The sequence below is a fragment of the Malus sylvestris genome, chromosome 6 (genome assembly GCF_916048215.2).
Source record: "Malus sylvestris chromosome 6, drMalSylv7.2, whole genome shotgun sequence".
In the NCBI taxonomy this organism is placed as follows: domain Eukaryota; kingdom Viridiplantae; phylum Streptophyta; class Magnoliopsida; order Rosales; family Rosaceae; genus Malus; species Malus sylvestris.
This window is the reverse complement of record NC_062265.1, coordinates 17,139,026-17,162,540: the sequence shown is the minus strand read 5'-3', so window position 1 is coordinate 17,162,540 and position 23,515 is coordinate 17,139,026. Positions and strand designations below refer to the sequence as shown.

The following is a 23,515-nucleotide window of genomic DNA, read 5'->3' as shown; positions in this document are numbered from 1 at the left end:
AAATATATATAAAAAAAAAGGGATCTTTGGTGCGTCTGGCCAAAAGAAAAAGAGAAAAAAAAAAAAAAAAAAAAAACAAAAGAGTATATGTACATAATATATATATATATATAAAAAAATAAAATAAAATAAAAAAAAAATTGCATTGAGAGAAATAAAGTTCATTTTATTTATTTTTCTGGGAATTTTTACATAAAATTGCATTCTACATACCAAAAAAAAAAAAAAAAAAAAAAAAAAAAAAAAATATTTGTGCAAACAAACGGAAGGGAGTCTTTATTGCTCAGGTGGTGTCTCAGTACTCGGCGGAACTCCAGGAAGAAGAGGAGCCAAAGGTTGATCATTCGGAGCTTCACTACGCGGTACAGCCCCAGAAGACGAAGGCAAATGTTGTTGGAACAAACCCACAAACCTCCGATGATCAAGTAAAATCTGACCATCAGATTCCTGCATCTGGTCAATTTTCCTCTTCATGTTTATGGCATAGTTGTGTGCGAGCTTGTGCAACTGTTTATTCTCATGCTTGAGCCCTCTGATCTCCTGTTTGAGACTCATCACTTCAGCCGCCAACGATTCAACTTGACGGGTTCTAGCAAATAGGCGTTGGGCCATGTTGGACACAGAACCCGCACACTGCACACTAAGAGCCAGGGACTCCTTAACAGCCAACTCATCAGACCGCCTGGAAAGTAGTCTGTTATCTTTGGGAGTGACAAGGTTCCGGGCCACCACCGCAGCGGTCATATCATTCTTCATCACCGAATCCCCAACAGTAAGAGGACCAGTAGGGGATATGAAGGATGGGCGCCATATGTTATCTGGAGAAGACGGGACTACCTCTTCACCAAGGTTCAAATCAAAACGACGGTCGGATGGTCCAGACATTTTCAAAGTGTTGAAGGAAGAAGAGATCGGACAAATCAAGATCTTAGAAGTACAAGAGGGGGAGTTTTCACAAGCGAAAATTCAAGTGTGCTTTGAAACGAACTGCATGCCTCTATAAAAAATCAGCACTCGACGGGATTTCAGAGATCGAAGAGGCGAGCTCAGAATTCGAAGAGGCTATTCAAAAATCGAAGAGGCAAGCTCAGAAATCGGAGAAGCATCTTGCTTTTCCAGACGCGTCGGCACCCGTCACACGCAAACTCAGCTTTGCAGAAATCACGGGTAATTTGTCGAAGCGCCAATCCCAGATATCGAAGAGGCGCCAGTCTTTTTCAGCCGCGTCATCACCTGTCATATGCACACTCAACTTTGCGCAAATCACGGGCAATTTGTCGAAGATTTTCGGTGAAGGAGAAAGCACGTGAAGTTTACTGTTCAATCACGCGTTAGTTGCCGACACGAGTGAAAGAATAGTACCTCTACAGGTATTAAGGGACCTCCTATAACTGTCCACCTTCGCCTTCCATAGCAAGGCAGACATACAGAGCCTTTCTTCATCTCCAAAAATGCCTTCCCAACGAAGCCTCTCGAGTCACTCGGTGTTTCTTATTCCTTGGGGTACCTCTGTAAGCCAATGACTCCAAAGCAAAAGTATCTCATATCACCAGGGTAGAAAGCAAGAGTATCTCATATCATGCGTTCTCCCTGTCATTTCCTTTGTCCTTGCTCCTACCTACAAAGACAAGGATAAAGAAAACAATATGCTGGAACTTCCACTCAAACTCGGGTGAGGAACCGACTGCTTGGAACCCTTCCCTGATTGCCTACCTAGCACTGCTCTCGAGTACTCGTCTCCCACTGCTGCTGTACTTCCAAAGAAGCTGCCACATCTGCCTGGAGAACAGATAAGGCAAGTGAAAATGATACCTTGTAGCATGTGGAGACAAGGTGCAGAAGGAACAAGCAGAGGAGAATGCGGTCGGCACGGTCAACTCAGCAGAAGGAGTCCGAACTGAGGAACTCGAGAAGCTGCCACATCTGCCTGAAGAAACAAGCAGAGAAGAATGCAGCATGCACAGTCAACTCAGCAGAAAGAGTCTGAGATGAAGAACTCGAGAAGATGTCGCATCTGCCTGAGGACGGTGAACTTGTTTTGACCCTCAAATTCTTGGGTCGACTTACTAGGCGTTGCGGGCTGCACGTGCCGATTCACCACCCTTGAATCAAATCCTTAAAGATTAAGTCACCAACTGGAAGAAGAGCCCATCAATCTTGAAGATCATACCGTTGACCAAACTGCTCAGGTGTGAATTAGAAAGATTGAACAGAGCAACAAGTTGTCACCTTCACCTCGTGCCTGCTTGTCATGTGTTCGAGTCAACCTTCAAGAATCAAGCCTCGACGGCCCTGGAAGAAATCACAAGTCTGATTCAAGATCAAGTGTCTACCACCCTTGAATCAAAACCTAGTTCAAGAATAAGCTGTGGAAAATCAACAATTGGAGGAATCCAAAAAATCCTCCAACCCAGTTCAAGATCAAAGCTGTGGAAAGTCAACAAGCGCAACAAAATACATGCCGATTCATCCACTACCAAAGCCAAAAATCATCTACCACATGAAGCTCATTGTGGCCCAATTTCAACCTTCAAGATCAAGTCTCGACGGCCTTTGAAGAAATTTCAAACAAAAGTTCAAGAACAAGCCTCAACGGCCCTTGAAGAAATCTCAAGTCCAATTCAAGATCAAGCCTCGACGGCCCTTGAAGAAATCTCCAGCCCAATTCAAGATCAAGCCTCAACGGCCCTTGGATCGACATCTACAGTAAGGGACTTCAAAACGCATCTCCTACACGTGACAATCACATGTATACGACGCGCCTTGAAGTTGGGGCATTTGTAGACATCCAAATTTCGGTAAATAAATGTTGACCGATAAATCAAAGTGTCAACGCTCATGTATTACATAAATTTTACACGTAGCGTGTGACTCAACGAAAATTGAAATGAGTTGGAAAAGTCATCAAATAGGACACGTGTCAACACCTGGCAGAAACGACTTATTTCATTTGGAATATTATATTCAAAATTAGGCCTTGGGAAATTCTATAAATACAAGCCCAATTTCATTCATTTGGAGATGAATTCATATTACACCTTGAAGCTCTGAAGCTCTGAAACTCCGAAGCTCTCAAGCATCCAGGTTCCCGAAGAACCAAGAAAGCTCTCTTCGTTCTTCGTTCTTCGTCCATCGCTCTTTCAAGATCAGGCCCCGACGGCCCTTGAAGAAAGCACCATCGTTCATCATCCGTTCATCCAAGATCAAGCCCCAACGGCCCTTTGAATCAACAATCATCCACCTTCAAGATCAAGCCCCGACGGCCCTTGAAGAAAGTGTTCTTCGTTCATCGTTCTTCCAAGATCAACCCCCAACGGCCCTTTGGATCAACAAACGTCGATAAATCCACACATCCAACCGTCCTTCAAGATCAAGCCCAAAAGCCCTTGAAGATCCGTTCATCACTGTTCTTCAAGATCAAGCCCAAAAGCCCTTGAAGATCCGCTCAAATCCACCTTCAAAGATCAAGCCCACGACCATTTGAAGAAACTTCCAACTGTTCATCCAAGATCAAGCCTCGACGCCCCTTGGATCAACGAAACATCCACGAATCAACACCTTACGGAGATTGAATCAGAGGATCAAAATAGAGAGAGATTCTAACCCAAAATCATCAAATACAAATATTTGTTTGTGCACGTTCGTTCTTGTCTCCTTCGTTTCAGGAATTTTCCGTGTTCACAGTAATCATGGAGGTGGGAGAGCATAATGTTGTCCAAGTCGTGACCGACAACGGTTCTGCATTTGTCAAAGCTGGAAAAAAGTTAATGAAGCATCATAATGTGTGTTTGGACATCATGTGCAGCACATTGTATTGATCTCATGTTTGAGGTAATGGGGAAGAGAGAGAATGTTGCTACTGTGGTCAAAAGAGCTAGAACGATCACAAATTATATTTACAATCACGGTTGGTTGTTGGCAAAGATGCGTGAAATTTGCAAAGGAGAAATTATTCGTCCAGCTACCACTCGATTCGCCACCAACTATATTGCATTAGACAGCCTACTCAAGAAGAAAGCAGGGTTGAAGCAACTATTCACTAGTGACGATTGGGCCAACCACAATTTGAGCCGCTCAAATACAGGTCGTATGGTGGAAAGTATAGTGCTTGATCATGCTTTTTGGACTCAATCAGAACATGTGTGTGTCAAGTGTTTGAACCTCTTTACAAAGTTTTACGAATTGTTGACACATAAGTGTATCCTACTATGGGGGCAGTATATGAGTTGATGCGTGTAGTGAAGGATGAATTGGAAAGAAAACATGGTGCAAGGTGGGTCATAAAGATAATTGAAGACCGATGGTATAAAACATTATACCACGATTTGCATGCAGCAGGTATAAATTATGTCATAATTTGCAATTCATTTCTTTAGTTGCATAAGTATTATTTCTCTTATTAGAGTATGTGTTTCTTTGAACAGCATATTATTTGAATCCCCGATACCAATACAGACTCGGTGTTGGAGATGATGGTAACCTTATACGTGCTGTACATAATGTATACTCTAAATTAGACCCTGCATCACCAGCAGTTGGCCAATTTGGAAATGAGGTACACAATTACTTAAATTATAATAATTACTTTGTTGGATTAAACTAACACAATTTATTGAATTCAGCTAACATGGTTTAAAGATGCAAGAAGAACTTTTGGAGAACCAACATCAGTTGCTGCTCGAACAAATATGTCTCCTAGTGAGTATAAACATATTTCACTATAAGTTTATAATAGAATTTGTTGGAGTTATTAGGCTTATCAACATTATTTTTCATTGTAGCTGAATGGTGGATCATGTATGGGACCGATGCACCAACTGTGAGAAAGTTAGCAATCAAAGTATTATCACAAACAGCTTCCTCATCTGCTTGTGAAAGAAATTGGAGCACATTTGCACTCATACACACAAAGCAAAGAAATAAGTTGGCTCATAGTAGCTTGGAAAAATTAGTTTATTGCTACTACAACATGAAGCTTCAAATTCGAGATAAGGAAGCAGAAATAGATCATGTCGACCGTGGTGACCCACTAGATGTGTTTGATATTGTTGGTGAAGATGATGATACAGAGGGTAACCAACTTTTTCAATGGATTAGACCTCTTCATTTAGATGATGATGAAGGCAACCCATCTCCCAAAGTTGCTGAAGAAGCACGTAATGAAGGGATAAATGTAGAAAGAGTATTAGAGGAGGAGGTGGGATCTAGCAGCGCTGACTCTTTGGAAGAACTTTTGCACCCAAGACCAAGAAACACTGGAATTCCACCTTCTTCCAATCCTACACAACCACAACATCGTGCTGATACTAATGATAGCTCTAGTACAAGATCAGGAGACTCACCTACCACCGGAGGTGGGAATGATGAATGACATAGTGGAGCTGGAGGTAGTGGTGGTGGATATGGAAACTATTATGGACCACTTCCCGGATTTATGAGCCCCTTCACTGGTGAGGCAAACTTCACGCATGCAACACGGGATGATGACCATGGTAGTAGGCGGGCAAGACCAGGAATTGGTGCCATAGGGAAGGACTATACTCGCAGAGAAAGAGGCAAGGGGATTTTGTCAAGTCAAGAAGATGACTCGTTATCTAGAACTTCGGACTCTGTTGGAGTGGGAAGTAGTAACTATGGTAATACTCATAACCAACCATTTCCCTACCCTTCATATCCCATTCCTTTTGGGATGGAATCGAGCGACTCATGGAAACAATCCGAGACTCAATCTTCAAATGATTTTGCTTATGGACAAGGTCAACCAATCTCAGATCCATATGGGTGGCATGTTAACAATTACATGCAAAATTATTTTGGGGATTTATCATTTGATAACTACTCTTCACAATACACTCACTCTACACATAGAGATGATGAAGATAGTCAAAATTTTGAACCTCATAGGAACTCTATGTGGTACTAAGTCACTCATGTATCTTACCATGCAATGTATCAAGTGTAAAATATTGTACTAATTCATTATATATAAATGATTATGGTGTGTTTAGACTTCTTTCATTAATTACTACATATTTTCTACACTCACAATGTTTGTCAGCTCGCTATATAATCAACTTGATAATGTTAAATCCATCATGCAATGTATTTCCTTCCAATTTTTTGTGATAAACTAATAGATAATTGACTAAATAAACATCCTGCAAAGTTTCAATAAAAATTTCCAAGTTTTCTTACAATTTCCGTGGTTTCCATGTAATTTTTATCGATATCGATATTATCCCAATATTTCCATCGATATTTCCGTGTTTTCGGACTACCGATATTTCCAATATTACCGATATTTTCTTCCTTGGTCACCTGTTATATTGATGCATTCATAATCTCTGTTATTGACATTTATGGCATGGCATATTTTCTGGAATTGATAAAGATTCGTGATTTGAGTTATATGAAGAGTTATATGCATATTATGTTAATTTCTGGGAAAGTATACAGGTTTTACAGCGAAGGGTTAGAATTGTTTTTGATGAAATGTTTTCGAAAAGCTTTGGTTTTATTGACCCACTCAATTTTGTTTTGCGCCCCTCCAGGTTCTAGTTAGCAGCGTTGATGGCCCACGAGGATCCCCACGGCGTACTGACAGAATACATAAATGTAGGACCCACTTGCGGGTGTTGTAATTTATTTATAGTCCTACTTGATGCACCTAGTTATTATGCTCTGAAATTGTGTATTTCGCACTTAAACTTACTCTAGCACGTTACTTGGTTATTATTGCTAGTATTTGGTTTTTGTTTATTCTTATTTCTCTTATCTTTTACTTACGCGTCGCACTTTTGGTTACGTCGCACTCACGTGACGGCCAACACGCCTTGATTCTAGGATCGGGGTGTGTCATTTACCCTTTATTTTGTCCTTATCATTAAAACTCAAAGTTTTTAAGTCATTTTCATTAGTTTTCCTTTAATATTAATGATTATATTACAGGAATTAAAAATATTCTAAAGACTCAACTCCATTTTTTATTAAAACGACTCTAAAGAGCAACCTACATGCTGCTTTCAAAAGCTACTATCTGGATGCCATTACTTTTAAAATAAGCAGTATATTTTATTTTTATCAAACTTTTTTTTACTGCTTAAGTTTAAACTGAAGCAGCTTTTGGTAAAAAAAAAAAGCAACACCAAATAGGGCATTAGTCTCAAAAAGACCATATTGGAACATATTCAACCCGTCTAGCATCCACTTGGACTTTTCCTCCTTAACGAGTCACATTTGACCCAACAGGATCCTCTTTGTGAGGATCCGGTGATCTGTGAATCGTGTTCGTTTATCTTATATCGTGCGATCAGTTTTTGTCAGATACTGTTTGTGTTTAATTATAAATAAAAAAAATTAAAAACATTTATGACCATACGATGTACGATGAATGGACACGATTCATAGATTCCTGGATCCTCACAAAGAGGATCCGGAGAGAATCAGATTCACATTTGACAACCCTCCACACCCACATCAACAATTACATAGAGAGAGTTAGATGAGATTGGTGAGTTAGTGAGTTTGTAAGGGGCTTCATCAAGGCAGTCCACCTTTTTGCAAGGCCAAGAAGACTCCCATATGCATTTCAGCCTCTCTTGGCCCACCCTTTTATGATTTACCAACACTAGAAATTGAACTTATGACGTGCCATGTGAAATATGGGTCTAAAATTCGTCTGCCTGGATTGTTTTGTGGTGGTTTAACACAATTGGAAACTTTCATTTTCTTTCTTGGACAAGAAATAAGAAAATTCATCTTCCATTAAATATAAAATTTCCAACAAAAATATTATTGAGGGAAAAAAGAAAAAAGAAAAAGAAAGGCAGAACTTGCTCTGGCGTTTCCGTCAAACCAAAAAAATGTAAATGCTCCACGAATCACAATCCCCCTCTCTCCTCTCTCTCTCTCTAAACGAACAGAAAAGAAAACGAAAAACGTGGTGATAAAAAATCAATTAGAGCCATGGCGTCGTCGTCGTCGACTGAAGAACCGAATCAGGAGCATCTGCAGCGGCAGCAGCCACCACAACCGCCGCCGCAGCAACAGCAACAACAGCAGCAGCAGCAACCACAATCAGTGAAAGAGTGCGTGCACAAGACCAAGCTCATCCAATTCTTGGGACGCTCCGCGCCTATCGTCCTCCAGAACGACAATGGTCCCTGCCCGCTCCTCGCAATCTGTAATTCATCTCTCTCTGTCCCATTCGCTTAGGGTTTCTCTTTCTGATTTTTCTTGCTTTTGGATTTGGATTGATTGGTTGCCATTAGAAAGTAGAGGAAAATGATTAGGGGATCGGAATTTTGACTCGTAATCTGAAGTTCTTTCGTGGTTTTCTGTCAAGTGTGAGTTGCAGGTGTGTTAGTGTAGTCAGAAACGGAGATTCGAAAATTCTGTTATTTTTCATACGCTTTTTTCTGGCAAACAAACAAAAATGGAGGAAAATACCGACTTGATCACTCAATACTCTGTATTCTCCATTTATTTGGTCTTCTTTTGATTCTGAATCAAGATTTGATCCTGGCAAACATCGATTAATCATTTTTGTAATATATTCAAAGTCGGAGGATCCTGTGATCAGTTTCCAGTTCATTTCTAGGGTTTTCGGATCGTCAATCCTGTTGATTATGAAAAAAGTTTTTTTGCAATGTGGGATTTAATACTCTCAACACGCCCCTTGTGTGTGGCGAATTTTTAATGCTATCATGTGGACAACACAAGTTGGGTGATGTGGAGCACGTGCAGCCTTGAGTTTTACACGCGGAACAACCTGCTCTGGTACCATAAAAAAGTTGATTTTTGGATTGAATGACTACTCTATTTGGTTGTCAAGCCGGGAACGAACAATCTGTGGAAATTAATGGGTAACTTTATGAATCTTAAGTGCCATTGCTATTTGATTTTAATTAAATGAACAGTTCAACTTAGCTAAAAAAAATTCTTGTATGAGGTCAGGCCTATGACAAATTACTGGGTTCTGGATGGGTTCCTTATGTAGGAACAAAAATTTCACGCACACTTGTATGTATGGTTTCTTATGCAAGTGAATTTGAACATGAATAATCCTGTGATGTACACCTACGGAAACATATGCATACCAAGATTATTATTTGATTGGGGGAAAAGGACTCATGCCTTCTTTTGTTGGTTTGAATTTGGGTTTCCTACAGGTAACGTTCTCTCGCTGAGGAACAGCTTGAATTTGAGTCCAGACACGTCAGAAGTCTCACAGGAGAAACTACTTTCACTCATTGCTGAACGACTAATTGATTCTAACAGTAATATTGATGTAATTAATAACAATTTTTTTCATGACCACTTCCCAGTTTCTCTCTTTCTTTTTGTAAATTGATGCAAATTATGTTGTTATTGTGATATAGAATAAAGATGCAGGATATGTAGAAAACCAACAGCAAAACATTGCTGATGCTATTGATCATCTCCCTCAACTTGCAACGGGGATTGATGTTAATATAAAATTCAGAAGGTTGCCATTGTTTATTTCCACCAGTAGTTTATTGTGATGTTCTTCATTGTGAGTTTTAACTGAAATTTAACTAATGATTGCAGGATAGATGATTTTGAGTTTACACCTGAGTGTGCCATATTTGACCTGTTAGACATTCCACTATATCATGGTTGGATCGTTGATCCGCAGGTTTGCTTCTTAGTTTTCCAGCCTTAGGTAGCATGAGTAAAGTAGAGTAATTGAAGCACAAATTTTGCTTATTGCAAGTCTGATGGTTGTTGTAGATTGGTGCATTTGGGCCTGGTGAAGTAGGCTCCCTTAATGCTTGTTTGCCTCACATAATATTAGTAATTGAAAAATTGGGGAGAGAATTATATGCACTATTCATAAGCCCAAAAGGGTTTAAATATAGTATAACTCTAATCACAGATTCACAATAAGATGCTAAATCACAACCATACTATGCAAAGTAGAAACTACATCAAACTGTAAACAAATTAGGAAAGAAAACCTTATTTCCGAAGATCATCATTCTCCAACCTGTTACATAATTTGAATATTTAATGAATAACTTAGAAACGTAAAAGAAACTGACATAATTAAGTGAAAAGCATTGAAAAAAAATATATTTGTGCTTATGCTTCCTTGAATGATTGTTTCATGCTTATAAACTAGATGGCATCATATACCTCTACAACATAAAGACATCACGTTTCTGCACAAAACAACTGTATTAGATTTCACGCACCTAACTACTTAAAACAACTTTACAGTGTGTGCCTCCACAATATAAAGATACCTTGTGTCTTCATAAAATGACTAAAATCTCACAAAAAAGTTGGTCCAAAACTTTATGGCCAAAAAAAGAACATAAATTGTATATTGAATTTATGGGTAGGAATAATCAATTCGGTCTCATGTTAGGCAAGCATAAGAGAGCCACACATCAAAATTGCTCTTGCATAACATGTACAGGTCCTGCGCATTTGTATGCATATGTGTACATGTGTGTATTGCTAAGATGGTATCTGGTGGATTTTGTGTACCTGACTACCTGACGCCCTCCCCCTCCTCCTTTATCATGGAGTGTAAATGGAGGCCAAAACGAGTTAGGGGTGAGGATCAGAGATCAAGAAATACCAAAGAGCGACCGTTTTCGTTACCTAGGATCTATCTTGCAAAAGAACGGAGAATTAGATGGAGATCTCAACCATAGAATACAAGCTGGATGGATGAAGTGGAAGAGTGCATCCGGCGTGTTGTGTGACCGCCGTATGCCACTGAAGCTCAAGGGAAAATTTTATAGGACGGCAATAAGGCCGGCGATGCTGTATGGCACAGAATGTTGGGCGGTGAAACATCAACACGTACACAAAATGGGTGTAGCGGAGATGAGGATGCTTCGTTGGATGTGTGGGCACACGAGAAAGGATAAGATTAGGAATGAGGATATCCGGGGTAAAGTAGGAGTAGCCGAAATTGATGGAAAGATGAGAGAAAATCGGTTACGGTGGTTTGGACATGTGCAAAGAAGGCCTACTGACGCTCCGATTAGAAGATGCGACTATGGGACAGAGGTTCAGGGCCGAAGGGATAGAGGAAGACCTAGGAAAACTTTGGAAGAGACTCTAAGAAAAGACTTAGAGTACTTGGATCTAACGAAGGACATGACACAGGATCGAGCACAATGGCGTTCTAAGATTCATATAGCCGATCCCACTCAGTGACTGGGATTTTCCAAGTCTCCAACCGAGAAGTTTTCCTCACTCGGGAAATTAAGGGAACACTACCCCAACCTACATGCTCCACTCAGAAAGCTTCAATATACAAGCTTCAACAAAAGAAAATTCAAAGAACTTAGCGAAGAAGGCTTTGGTGTATTTAACACAATACGTTGAAATGAAGGAAAGCTTATTTATTGATATCCCCGATAAGCTACAAATATGTACATATACATGAGTCAAAATAAACACACAAGAGGGAGCCTTCACAAAGGTTGCTTAGGAGAAGTCTCAGCAGTCGGTAGAGCCCCAGAAAGAGAAGGCACCGGAGGGGGATCATTTGGAGCCTCAGTACTGGACAGAACCCTAGAAGGAGGAGGCATCAGAGGTTGATCATTCGGAGCTTCATTACGCGGTACAGCCCCAGAAGACGAAGGCAATAAATGCCTTTGGAACAAACCCACAAATCTCTGATGATCAAGTAAAACCTGACCATCAGTTTCCTTCATTTGGTCAAGCTTCCTCTTCATGTTTGTAGCATAGTCATGTGCGAGCCGGTGCAACTGTTTATTCTCATGCTTGAGCCCTCTAATCTCCTGTTTGAGACTCATCACTTCAGCCGCCAATGATTCAACTTGGCGGGTTCGAGCAAATAGGCGTTGGGCCATATTAGACACAGAACCTGCACACTGAACACTGAGAGCTAGCGAATCCTTAACAGCTAACTCATCAGATCGTTTGGAAAGTAGTCTGTTATCTTTGGGAGTGAGAAGGTTCCTGGCCACCACCGCAGCGGTCATATCATTCTTCATCACGGAATCCCCAACGGTAAGAGGACCAGTAGGGGAGACGAAGGATGGGCGCCATATGTTGTCTGGAGAAGGCGGGGCTGCCTCTTCAACAAGGTTCAAGTCAAAACGACGGTCGGAGGGGCCAGACATTTTCAAAGGTGTTGAAGAGAGAAGAGGTCGGACAAATCAAGATCTTAGAAGTGCAAGAATGAAGCTTCTACTGGTGGAGATTCAAGTGTGCTTTGGAACTTAATGCCAGCCCCTATAAAAATCTGCACTCGACGGAGCTTCAGAAATCGAAGAGGCGCCTGCTCAGAAATCGAAGAGGCGTTTGCTTTCTCAAAAGCTGGGCTGCTTAGAGATCACGAGGGTTGATCTCAGAAATCGAAGAGGCGTTTGCTTTCTCAAAAGTTGGGCTGCTTAAAGACCACGAAGGCCGATCTCAGAAATCGAAGAGGCGCTCGCTTTCTCAAAAGCTGGGCTCCCCAGAGACCACGAGGGCCGATCTCAGAAATCGAAGAGGCACCTACTTTTCCAGCCTGTCACACGCACACTCAGCTTTGCGGAAATTATGGGCATTCTGTCAAAGACTTCTGGGGAAGTAGAAAACACATGAATCTTACTGTTCAATCACCCACTTCCCACACGCAACAATAGCTCATGGGTACCACAGATAATTTTGCCAAAGTTCTCTGCCAAAGTTGAGCACGTGAAGCTTGCAGCTCCCACTACATCGCTCTGACCAAGAAAGGTAAAAGAATAGCAAAGAAACAGCACTAACAAAGTTTAGACCCATAAATTTTGAAGGTCTAGCTACCATATTATTACCCACAAGGGTAAAGGAACAGTACCACTGCTGGATAATTGGAAAGTCCCTGTGTGTCAACCTCTGTGCTTCGTGGCAAGGTAGACTAGCAAACATGCCCAACCTTTACTCACATTCGAGAAAACACTCCCAATAAGATTGCTTGCTCCAAAATCGAAGAGGCACCGTCCTCCGAATCTCGAGAGCCAGACTCCCAACATGACTACTTTCTTAAAAATCGAAGAGAGGGTAAAGGAACAGTACCATTGCTGGATAATTGGAAAGTCCCTGTGTGTCAACCTCTGTTCTTCGTGGCAAGGTAGACTAGCAAACATGCCCAACCTTTACTCACATTCGAGAAAACACTCCTAACAAGATTGCTTGCTCCAAAATCGAAGAGGCACCGCTCTCCGAATCTCGAGAGCCAGACTCCCAACATGATTACTTTCTCAAAAATCGAAGAGACACTACTCCCCGAATCTTCGAGAGCCAGACCCCCAGCATGATTGCTTTCTCAAAAATCGATGAGGCATCGTTCTCCGAATCAATCGAAGAGGCGCTCGCTTTCTCAAAAGCTGGGCTGCTCAGAGACCACGAGAGCCGATCTCAGAAATCGAAGAGCCACCTACTTTTCTAGCCTTGTCAGCACCTGTCACACGCACACTCAGCTTTGCAGAAATTATGGGCATTCTGTCGAAGACTTCTGGTGAAGTAGAAAGCACATGAATCTTACTGTTCAATCACCCACTTCCCACACGCAACAATAGCTCATGGGTACCACAGATAACTTTGCCAAAGTTCTCTGCCAAAGTTGAGCACGTGAAGCTTGCAGCTCCCACTACATCGCTCTGACCAAGAAAGGTAAAAGAATAGCAAAGAAACAGCACTAACAAAGTTTAGACACATAAATTTTGAAGGTCTAGCTACCATATTATTACCCACAAGGGTAAAGGAACAGTACCACTGCTGGATAATTGGAAAGTCCCTGTGTGTCAACCTCTGTGCTTCGTGGCAAGGTAGACTAGCAAACATGCCCAACCTTTACTCACATTCGAGAAAACACTCCCAACAAGATTGCTTGCTCCAAAATCGAAGAGGCACCGTCCTCCGAATCTCGAGAGCCAGACTCCCAACATGACTACTTTCTCAAAAGCGAAGAGAGGGTAAAGGAACAGTACCATTGCTGGATAATTGGAAAGTCCCTGTGTGTCAACCTTTGTGCTTCGTGGCAAGGTAGACTAGCAAACATGCCCAACCTTTACTCACATTCGAGACAACACTCCCAACAGGATTGCTTGCTCCAAAATCGAAGAGGCACCGCCCTCCGAATCTCGAGAGCCAGACTCCCAACATGATTACTTCCTAAAAAATCGAAGAGACACTGCTCTTCGAATCTCGAGAGCCAGACCCCCAGCATGATTGCTTTCTCAAAAATCGAAGAGGCATCGTTCTCCGAATCTCGAGAGCCAGATACCACAGACCACTTTTTCAAAGTGCTCTGACAGAGTTAAAACATGTGAAACTGGCAGCTCCCACTACCGTGCTATGACCAAGCAGGGTAAAGGAATAGCATTACTACTTGTTGTTAGGGAGACTCCTATATATGTCGACCTCCATCCCCAACGGACAGGCGGACCTACAAAAATGCTCAACCCTTCATCATATCTGAGAGGGCACTCCCAACGAAGCCTTTCGAAATATTCAGCTTTCTTTCCCCCCGATAATACCTCTGCAAACAAGCTATACTAGAGCAAGAATATCTCATATCATCAGGGTTAAAAGCAAGAGTATCCCATATCATGCTTTTTCCCTGTCTTTTCCTTTGGCCTTGTTTTTACCTGCAAGACAAGGAGAAAGAGAGCAATCAGTCAGCACTTGGAATCAAGCTTCCAGCCAGGAACTGACTGCCTGGAACCCCTTACCTGATTACTTACCTGGCATTGCTCTCGAGTACTCATCTTCAACATCTTATGTTTCCAGGGAAGATTCCGCATCTGCTTGAGGAACAGATAGGGCAAGTGCGAAGGATACAAGGAAGCATGTGGAGACAAGCGTAACAGCACACGTGCCGATACATCCATTACTCTGTCAAAAGCAAAAGTATCCCATATCAGCAGGGTGGAACGTACTCTAGATTTGATGGACTTGTTTTGACCTTCAAATTCTTCAGTCGGCCTTATACTCTAGAGGAAACCAGAAAACCCTCCAGCTCAGTTCAAGAATAAGCCTGTGGAAAGTTACTTCTTCAAAAGCAAAAGTATCTCATATCATCTCTTCTCATTTTTCTTCTCTTTATCCTTCATGCTGCTGCAAGATGGGGAGAAGGTGAACAATCAGTCGGAGCTCTGATTGCTTACCTTGTCTGTCACCTCTTTCAGCAGACCCCCTAGCTCGGCGACTTGGGGGACTCCTACTACATGGTTTGTATCGCGCTTGACCAAGCCTGAAACTACAAGTAAGCTTCAAGTGAAATTGATACATTACCTTGTGCATCTCCACCAGTTGAAGATACCACCCCTGGATGGAGGAAGAGTACTTCCAGAGAAGATGCCATATCTACCTATGAGACAGATAAGGCAAGTCAAGACGACACCACACTCCGATACTTAGAAGTTTCGTGATTACGAGATCATTCTCCCACAATATTTCCTAATGTCATTTGTACTAAATCATCACTTGTACTCACTAAAGGAGAGCTTGAACCTATGTACTTGTGTAAACCCTTCACAATTAATGAGAACTCTTCTATTCCGTGGACGTAGCCAATCTGGGTGAACCACGTACATCTTGTGTTTGCTTTCCTATCTCTATCCATTTATATACTTATCCACACTAATGACCGGAGCAATCTAGCGAAGATCACAAAAAGCGACCGTTTTCGCTACCTAGGATCTATCTTGCAAGAGAACGGAGAATTAGATGGAGATCTCAACCATGGAATACGAGCTGGATGGATGAAGTGTAAGAGTGCATCCGGCGTGTTGTGTGACCGTCATAGGCCACTGAAGCTCAAGGGAAAATTTTATAGGACGACAATAAGGCCAGCAATGTTGTATGGCACAGAATGTTGGGCGGTGAAGCATCAACACGTACACAAAATGGGTGTAGCGGAGATGAGGATGCTTCGTGGGATGTGTGAGCACACGAGAAAGGATAAGATTGGGAATGAGGATATCCGAGGTAAAGTAGGAATAGCCGAAATTGTAGGAAAGATGAGAGAAAATCGGCTCCGGTGATTTGGACATGTGCAAAGAAGGCCGACTGACGCTCCGGTTCGAAGATGTGACTACGGGACAGAGGTTCAGGGCCGAAGGGGTAGAGGAAGACCTAGGAAAACTTTGGAAGAGACTCTAAGAAAAGACTTAGAGTACTTGGATCTAACGGAGGACATGACACAAAACCGAGCGCAATGGCGTTCTAGGATTCATATAGCCGACCCCACTTAGTGGGAAAAGGCTTTGTTGTTGTTGTTGTTGTTGTAATCCCTCTGTGCCACAAAAGTGGGCAATTACTGGGCTAAAATTCATGTGGTGGCCACCAAAGGGGTTGTGATGGGATTTGGACTCAGGATTTGAGGTCTGCGTACATACATCTACTTTAAACCAGGCCTCAATATATATGGAAATTTCTAGTAATGCATGTATCACATCGTAACTGGAAACAAATTCAGAAAGTCTGTTGCTTAGGTATTGGATTGGCCATCACATGAGTGGAATTTGGACATGCATTTGATCTCTTCAAATTTCTGGAGTGGAAAACAGCATATAGTTTGAAAATTCAAATGATTCTCCTGTGTTGGTGTATCTCATTATCATGTCATTAATATAATGATCAAAGTCTTTTGGGGAAACTTGTTACTGATACAATATGCTTTGTTTCTACTTTTTCATTTTATTTTTAAAATTTTTATATTAGGAAAATTCATGATATTCTCAGTAGGCTACTAGGCTACAATGCACACGTACTTTATTCCCTGGTTTGTAACATTGTATTGTTTCTTTCATAATTCATTCATTAAAATGTTCTGATTTTTGTTGAAGAATATGCCATCTGATATTTACTGTATGGCCTTTGTTTTCGTAATCAATTTTCTAGTGTATGTTGACCAGGATGATAACACTGCCAATGCAATTGGGTCAAAGTCTTATAATGCTCTCATGGGGGAGCTTGTTGCATTGGAAACCCAGAATATGGAGAGTGAGTGTAAGAATACTCCAGAAGAAGATTGCGTTGATTTTGCTGCTGCAACAACTGCAACCCTGGGAGTCCCTTCACCATGCCTTTCTACAACTAGATCTTTCAACAAGTCTCCACATTCAGCTTCTGATGAACCAAGGGCAAGAAAAGGTGACCGTGAAGAAGAAGAGGAGTTAATGAGGGCTTTACAAATGTCTGAGGCCGAATTGACAACCTTAGTTGGTGATCCATGTGCAGTTGTCAGTACTAACAGGGCCCCTCTGTTGATTAGTTCAGATGCAAGTACACTTCCTGAGAAGGTTGTGCCAATAGATTCTCAAGATGAATCAGAGAATCATGCTGCTGTATACAATAATGTCCATCAGTCAGAACTGTCTGTACCAGAAGATTACAATACCTCCAGGAATGAGAGTAGTAATGTGATATCTTTAAGTACTACTCCAGAGCAAACAGCATGTTCCTCGTTGTCAGAGACTGTTAAGGCAGAAAATACTGATCAGCCAACTGATATGAAATCAGATGAGCGTCTTTCCTCTGTTCTGGAAGTGAAAAGCACTACAAATGAATCAGTCAAGATTGAAAGTGGAATTTCTTTTTCTCCGGGGAAAGATACTGAGTCATTGGAGGAGAACTGTACAGATGTGTCAATAGGGGATGAAAAGTTTGAGAGTCAGGCCAAGCTTACACCTGATGCTCATGGACATATAGATAAGCAAAATGAGAGCAACGCGACAGAGGGATGTTGCTCATCTGGTCCAAATGTGGGTTTGAATTCATCTGCTGGCAGAATGCAGCAAAATGAGGCATCAGAAACTTTAGCATCAAGTGGTGAAGGCAGTGAGCCCATATATGAAGGAGAAGAGCGCATTCAGGATTCAGGAACTCCAGTTGTTGAAGACAGAGAGCCTGTATATGAAGGTGAGGTGGTACTCGCAAAACAAGTTGACAAAAGCCCCTTAGATGCAAGGCCCAAGGGTGAAATCACTCCACAACAAGGTGAGTGCTATATACCATGTTAGAGCGGAAAAATGATTATTTGTGGATCTTGTTATTTCATTTGTAAATTTGGTGACTATTTTGCATTCATTTAATGTTTTTAATGTTCTGATGTATACTGTCTCCCATTGCAATTGCCAATTGGGTTCAGGTGAACTGATCAGGACTTTTTTGAAGAACAATGCTAGTCAGTTGACTTTTTATGGGTATGCTGGCTTACTTTTTGATCTTTGTAGGCCTTATTCCTTTTGGATAAAAGTTATGTTCTCCATTAACTTATTGTTATTGTGGTTGTGCAGCCTTTTCTGCTTACAAGAGGGTCTTAAAGAGCGTGAGCTATGTGTTTTCTTCCGAAATAATCACTTCAGCACCTTGTTTAAGGTTAGTAGTATGTATTGGAAGTTTAATGACTGATGTTGCTTCTCTTGAATTGCCAGGATCATGTATTTTGGGTGGGGAAAAAAATCAAAATCCATATTTTTATTTCTTTTACATAAAGTATTTACCAGATCTCTTTCCGTTTGCAGTTCAATAGTGAACTTTATCTTTTGGCTACTGATCAGGGTTACATAAATCAGCCTGATTTGGTGTGGGAAAAGCTAAATGAGGTACGATATTTAATTCCTATGTTTCTAAGTAAAAGAGATTGTTATCCATCAAGGTTTTTAAAGCATGGTCATTGGTATTGATGATTTGATCCCAGTTAAAAGGTAGATATATGCTGATGTTTTATGTTAATATACTTATGGTGGAACCTAACCATGTTAAGGGAAATATTTAAAATGAGGAACCCTATTGACCCAACCTGGTTAGTTTAAATTTTTATAGTTAGATGAAATTAGACTTGGCAATCCCTTACACGACCTGTTAACTTGACCTGAAACCACGAAAATAACAGGTTTTGGGTCAAAATGTTGACTAACCGAATCACACGTTAAAAACCCGTTAATAACGGGTTCTTAACAGATTTACCCGTGGTTAACCACGTTTCAACCCAATAAGAAAAAGTTAGTTTGATAATTTTAAATTACTAAAAAACCTTACTACAATAACCATATTATTAAATCTAACAAAAGTGATTAAAAAATTCCAAAGCACATTAAAAATTCATAGTAATTAATTTACAAGTGAAAAATGTGAAAACATATGGAAACACTCATGATCACATGCTCTATGCTTTGACGATGGTACATCATCGTTTCGATTTTTAAAACCCTACAAACCCTCGTGAACAGTGTTTTAGGAGGAGTTTAAAATAAATATAATAATTAATTTTAAAGTGTGAAAATGTGAAAAGAATATACAAACGCTCTTGATTACATCCTCTATGCTTAAACGACAGTTGCATCATCATTTAGATTTTTAAAACCCTCCAAACCCTCATGAATAGTGTTTACTGTTTGATTGCAAACTTTGAAATCCGACACCATAATCCATAAACCCAAGATTTATATTTAATCATCAGTTGTCGTTTGCGCTCTACTCTTCTCATTTGATTTCATTTTTCAGAAAAGAAAATCTGAACAAACAAAATTCGGTGAGAAGAATGGAGCATAAATGTAAACGATAATCAACACTTAAAAGTTTAAATTTATGGTTTAGGGGATTATGGTGGCGAATCTTGGAGTTGACCTCTTCACAAAAGTTGTAGAGCTTGTCATTATGAGCATTTTTTGTGTGTATTTTTCACACCTCTATATTAATTAATAAAACTATTAAAAAAACTTTACAACAATAGCCATAGGATTTTTTTATTCTCAACTAATTGTTGGATTCTCTGATCTACATACGTTTTTAGTATTACGTTTTTCATTTGATTATTTATTGATTTAAAATATATTTTCTTTAACGGATAGGGTCATATTACCTATTCATTTTAGGGAGTTTTAACAACACTCCCGATACTGTTCACTTTTAACGAAAAACCACATTTTTACCTTTAACTGGCACCATTCACTATACCTTTAAAAAGAGCTTTTCGTTAAATGAGAAGTCTTTTTGGACTTTTCATTAGTTTTCCTTTCATTTTAATGGATGTTACACGACACAACCCGTTAAGATATCGGGTATGTCACGAACACGAGAAACACGACATGAATGCAAGGTCTAGCTGAAATGTTAGATTAAGTTCATTAGCAATCCCAATATTTTCTGTCATCGAAATATAAAAGTTCCATATGTAGAGAGAATCAGAGATGTTCAAAATAGTATGGTGCCTTTATGCACAAACTTTTAAAGTTGGATTCTTATATTGACATTGTTATGCTCTTTCTCTCTCGCCCTACTATTATGTATCCTAATGATGTTTCCCTATGCATTTCAGGTCAATGGGAATACATTGTTTATGACAGGCAACTTCAAAGAATTTAAGGTAGAAAGTCATACAAATGACACATGGGATGAAAACAATGCTGTCACCAGCACTGCGGTACGCAGGACCTTTCGTACTTTAATATTTAGTCTCTGCACAGTTTTCTGAGATGCCAATATGAATTTAATTTTTCACTTTCAGGACTATCTTGCTAGCATCGATAGTGCAGCACAAGCAGGATTCGATTTGAAGTAATTATTTTACTTTGCTTCTACTTGCAGATTAGTAGTTGATTTACATTCTGTAGTTAGTTGATTTACAATCTGTAGTTTAAAACCAGATGAGAAACGAAATTTTAGGGATATTGCCACTAAAATATGGTTTTACCTTTTTCTGCAGTGCGACAAGTTACAGCTTGGTTATTAAAATATGGTTTGGCCTATGGAGTTCAAAATGTACTAATGATGTCTAATTGTGTTTTGGCAGTTCTGATATGCAGTTGGCAATTGCTCTGCAGCAGCAGGAGTTTGAACAACCACCGCAGCAGCGTCAAAACTCGCAGCAACCATCTAATAGTGGCAATTCAAGGATGGTTGTAGGTCCCCAGGTATAGTTTCTTGTTCAATATATGTTTTAATTATTTCTTTCTTTTTCTCCCCTTCAAAGTTTTGAGGCAAAAAACTGTTGAAAATGATTGTATTACTCCATATGGCATTCGAACTTGATATAAGCAGTCAGATACTAATTTTGTATAAGCATATCCTATATCACATATGTTTCAGGGTGACCGACGTACTAATTTTGTATAAACACAGTTGTCCGTGTTTTAGATTACATAGGTTTGGTGCAGTCAGTCATAGCATGGTGAAGTATTTTAGATTTTTCATTTCGGAGGATATCATATGAATCTGAGAGCAAACAATTGAAATTTTGCAGGGGCCAAGAAACAATGCCAGAACTTCATCGGCATCCGCATCTGCAAGACCTGAAGCAAAAAAGGAGAAGTGTACTTTGATGTGAATTCCGGCAGCCAGCAGTCTTACAAGTTTGTATTGTAAATGGTGTTCGTCTTGGCCCCGAGTTATTTTACGACATTAATCAACCCCGTCCAACTTTTTACGTGATTTTTAGATGAAAGTTTTTTACTGTATATAGTAAGTAGATAAACAAATCGCTTGCCGGCCCTCCCCCAAGCCTGGCAGTTACCCTAACCGGATGAATGAGGTCGGTGTTCTAACTCATTGGAGAGGTTCAGAGAAAGGTCGGATAACAGTGAAACTGGGCTCTTGTTCGCTAACATTCTGAGCTGATGTAGCACGTTTTCCTATCAATCTTAATGAAGTTCCTGCATTTCCTGCCAAAAATTCATATTTCCTCAGCAATGAATTGAGTGCCATTCAAGATCACCAGTTCACCACAATGGTAACACCAAACCATTTGGAAATATTGACGGAATTGATCATTTTTCAAATCTTTGTTGTTGAACGGATCAAAATTGATAATAACGACATATTAGTCAAATGTCTCGAAGTTAATAATTTGAATAATTGAACTTTTTAATTCATCATTTCAGTCCATTTTTCTAATTTTCTTTTGTGAAAGATTGAGAACAATTACAAAACTGAGTGCAGTGACGTTCTAGAATTCCTGTAATCGACCTCATTTAGTAAAATAAGATTTTGTTGTTGTAAAAGATTGGGAACAATCTCATATGCTGGGTGTGGGATTATAATTTTCAAATTTGGATCCAACACTGAGGTGATGGTATTTTATGGATTGGTAAAGGACTTGACGGAAAATTGACTAAACTGATGTTTCTTAAAATCTTGACTGTCAAAATAATCAGTTTTTTTTTTACTATGTTGTTGATATCTAATCGTTGTGTCGTCTTAACTAATTTTGATTAGTCAACAATAGAATTTGATTTCCGTTCATTTTGGCTAATCTCACTTAATTATTCGATGAATTACAAGATACGGTTTATGACACACCCCGACCTGAAAAGTTCACTTGGACTCCGAAATCGAGTTATGCTGGCCAGCACATGGAGGGTGATGAAACTATAAAGTGTAGTGTAGTGGAAAAAGAATGTGAATAAATTTAAACCTAAAAGTGCCTAAACAAAAGAGTGCACGGGTGACCGGGACTGCACCCATTTCACCCGTGATGGTAGAGCATAAGAACGGTACAGTAATTAGGTTGAGGGTTATAACCCATCCTGGGAAGTTCTCGTGTGAGTTTCCAAAAACAAAACCATGAGAGCGTGACCGAAGTCCAAAACGGATAATATCGTGTTACGATGGAGCCGGAACTGAGATGTGACAGTATATATTATTGAATGGTTAAAAATATATATGTCCCCAAAAACGTGTCAAATGCCTTGTCTTCTTTACACCCACTCGACCAGCCAGACTAGACTAAGACCACAATATAATTGTGGAAGGTTTGACAATATTTTAGTGAGGGACATCAGTTGGAGAAATTTACTTGAATTATATTTTGTAAATCACATAATGTGGCAATTTGCGGTTTGATTTTTTATTTAAATCATTAAAGAAGGTATTCAACTGTTAACTATCGTATCATGTTATCTAAAAAACAGTCTTCTTAGCATTTTCCCTTTAAAGAGAGAGGCCTCAAAATAACCAATAATCAAAGCTAATTTGTTCTTCGTAGGATCCACATCAACACACCAACCAACCAAATTGAACCAATGGCAGCCCTCAAGATTCTTAATCACCTTGACCTTGCTCCTCAGTCCTTACCCTCAGTCATCATCATCCACACCAAGTTTACCCTACTGAACCATCTTTGTTGACATTAATCAAGACGATCGAGTTGTGTTTAGGTCAGTCGCATGTGCACGCATGAGCCAATAATTCTCGCTTGGAGCGGAGCTAAGGTATTAGCTAGATGTACTGTAATGACACGAAGTTCCTTTCTAAAGTATCATATTATAGCATAAATTTTCTCCTTGATGATCGATGCATGTATCAAAATAAACTATGTTAAGATTGATCAATAAGCGTATTTAAGTAATTTTGACCGTTAATACATGTGAAAGTATCTACTATCACAGTTGTTGCCCAATGTCCCATAACATTAATCCCCTAAAATGCTAGAGAGACTCAATTTGTAGACTAAATTTTGTAAATTAAATAACATGGAAGTTAATTATTAGATTATTACTTAAACAATGATAAACATGCTCATTTCTTATTGGTG

General features: G+C 40.0%; 3 protein-coding genes across 10 annotated transcripts; 2 read left to right on the top strand and 1 right to left on the bottom strand.

The window, feature by feature from the left end:
• Positions 1-4,203: 4,203 nt before the first annotated feature.
• LOC126626963 (uncharacterized) lies at positions 4,204-6,018 on the top strand. 2 transcript variants are annotated; one of them, XM_050296371.1, is made up of 3 exons: positions 4,204-4,338; positions 4,623-4,698; positions 4,782-6,018. In XM_050296371.1, exons 1-3 carry the CDS (start codon positions 4,330-4,332, stop codon positions 5,369-5,371), a joined length of 675 nt encoding a protein of 224 aa, XP_050152328.1. In that variant the 5' UTR covers positions 4,204-4,329; the 3' UTR covers positions 5,372-6,018. The 2 variants fall into 2 exon arrangements, with proteins under 2 accessions (XP_050152328.1, XP_050152329.1); XM_050296372.1 differs by having other exon boundaries at positions 4,204-4,555.
• Positions 6,019-7,830: 1,812 nt separating this feature from the next.
• On the top strand, positions 7,831-21,654 carry LOC126626047 (uncharacterized). Of its 3 annotated transcripts, none has more exons than XM_050295225.1 (12): positions 7,833-8,182; positions 9,171-9,289; positions 9,381-9,487; positions 9,571-9,658; positions 16,896-17,979; positions 18,131-18,185; positions 18,279-18,360; positions 18,543-18,587; positions 20,303-20,407; positions 20,492-20,541; positions 20,777-20,897; positions 21,227-21,654. In XM_050295225.1, exons 1-12 carry the CDS (start codon positions 7,966-7,968, stop codon positions 21,308-21,310), a joined length of 2,157 nt encoding a protein of 718 aa, XP_050151182.1. In that variant the 5' UTR covers positions 7,833-7,965; the 3' UTR covers positions 21,311-21,654. The 3 variants fall into 3 exon arrangements, with proteins under 3 accessions (XP_050151183.1, XP_050151182.1, XP_050151181.1); XM_050295224.1 differs by having other exon boundaries at positions 7,835-8,182; positions 18,507-18,587; XM_050295226.1 differs by lacking the exons at positions 20,492-20,541; positions 21,227-21,654 and having other exon boundaries at positions 7,831-8,182; positions 18,507-18,587.
• On the bottom strand, positions 11,364-14,139 carry LOC126626048 (uncharacterized). Of its 5 annotated transcripts, none has more exons than XM_050295228.1 (2): positions 13,087-14,139; positions 11,364-12,868 (listed from the first exon to the last, which is right to left on the bottom strand). In XM_050295228.1, exon 2 carries the CDS (start codon positions 12,129-12,131, stop codon positions 11,457-11,459), a length of 675 nt encoding a protein of 224 aa, XP_050151185.1. In that variant the 5' UTR covers positions 12,132-12,868; positions 13,087-14,139; the 3' UTR covers positions 11,364-11,456. The 5 variants fall into 5 exon arrangements, with proteins under 5 accessions (XP_050151185.1, XP_050151184.1, XP_050151186.1 ...); XM_050295227.1 differs by having other exon boundaries at positions 11,364-12,910; positions 13,129-14,139; XM_050295229.1 differs by having other exon boundaries at positions 11,364-13,128; positions 13,826-14,139.
• Positions 21,655-23,515: the final 1,861 nt, after the last annotated feature.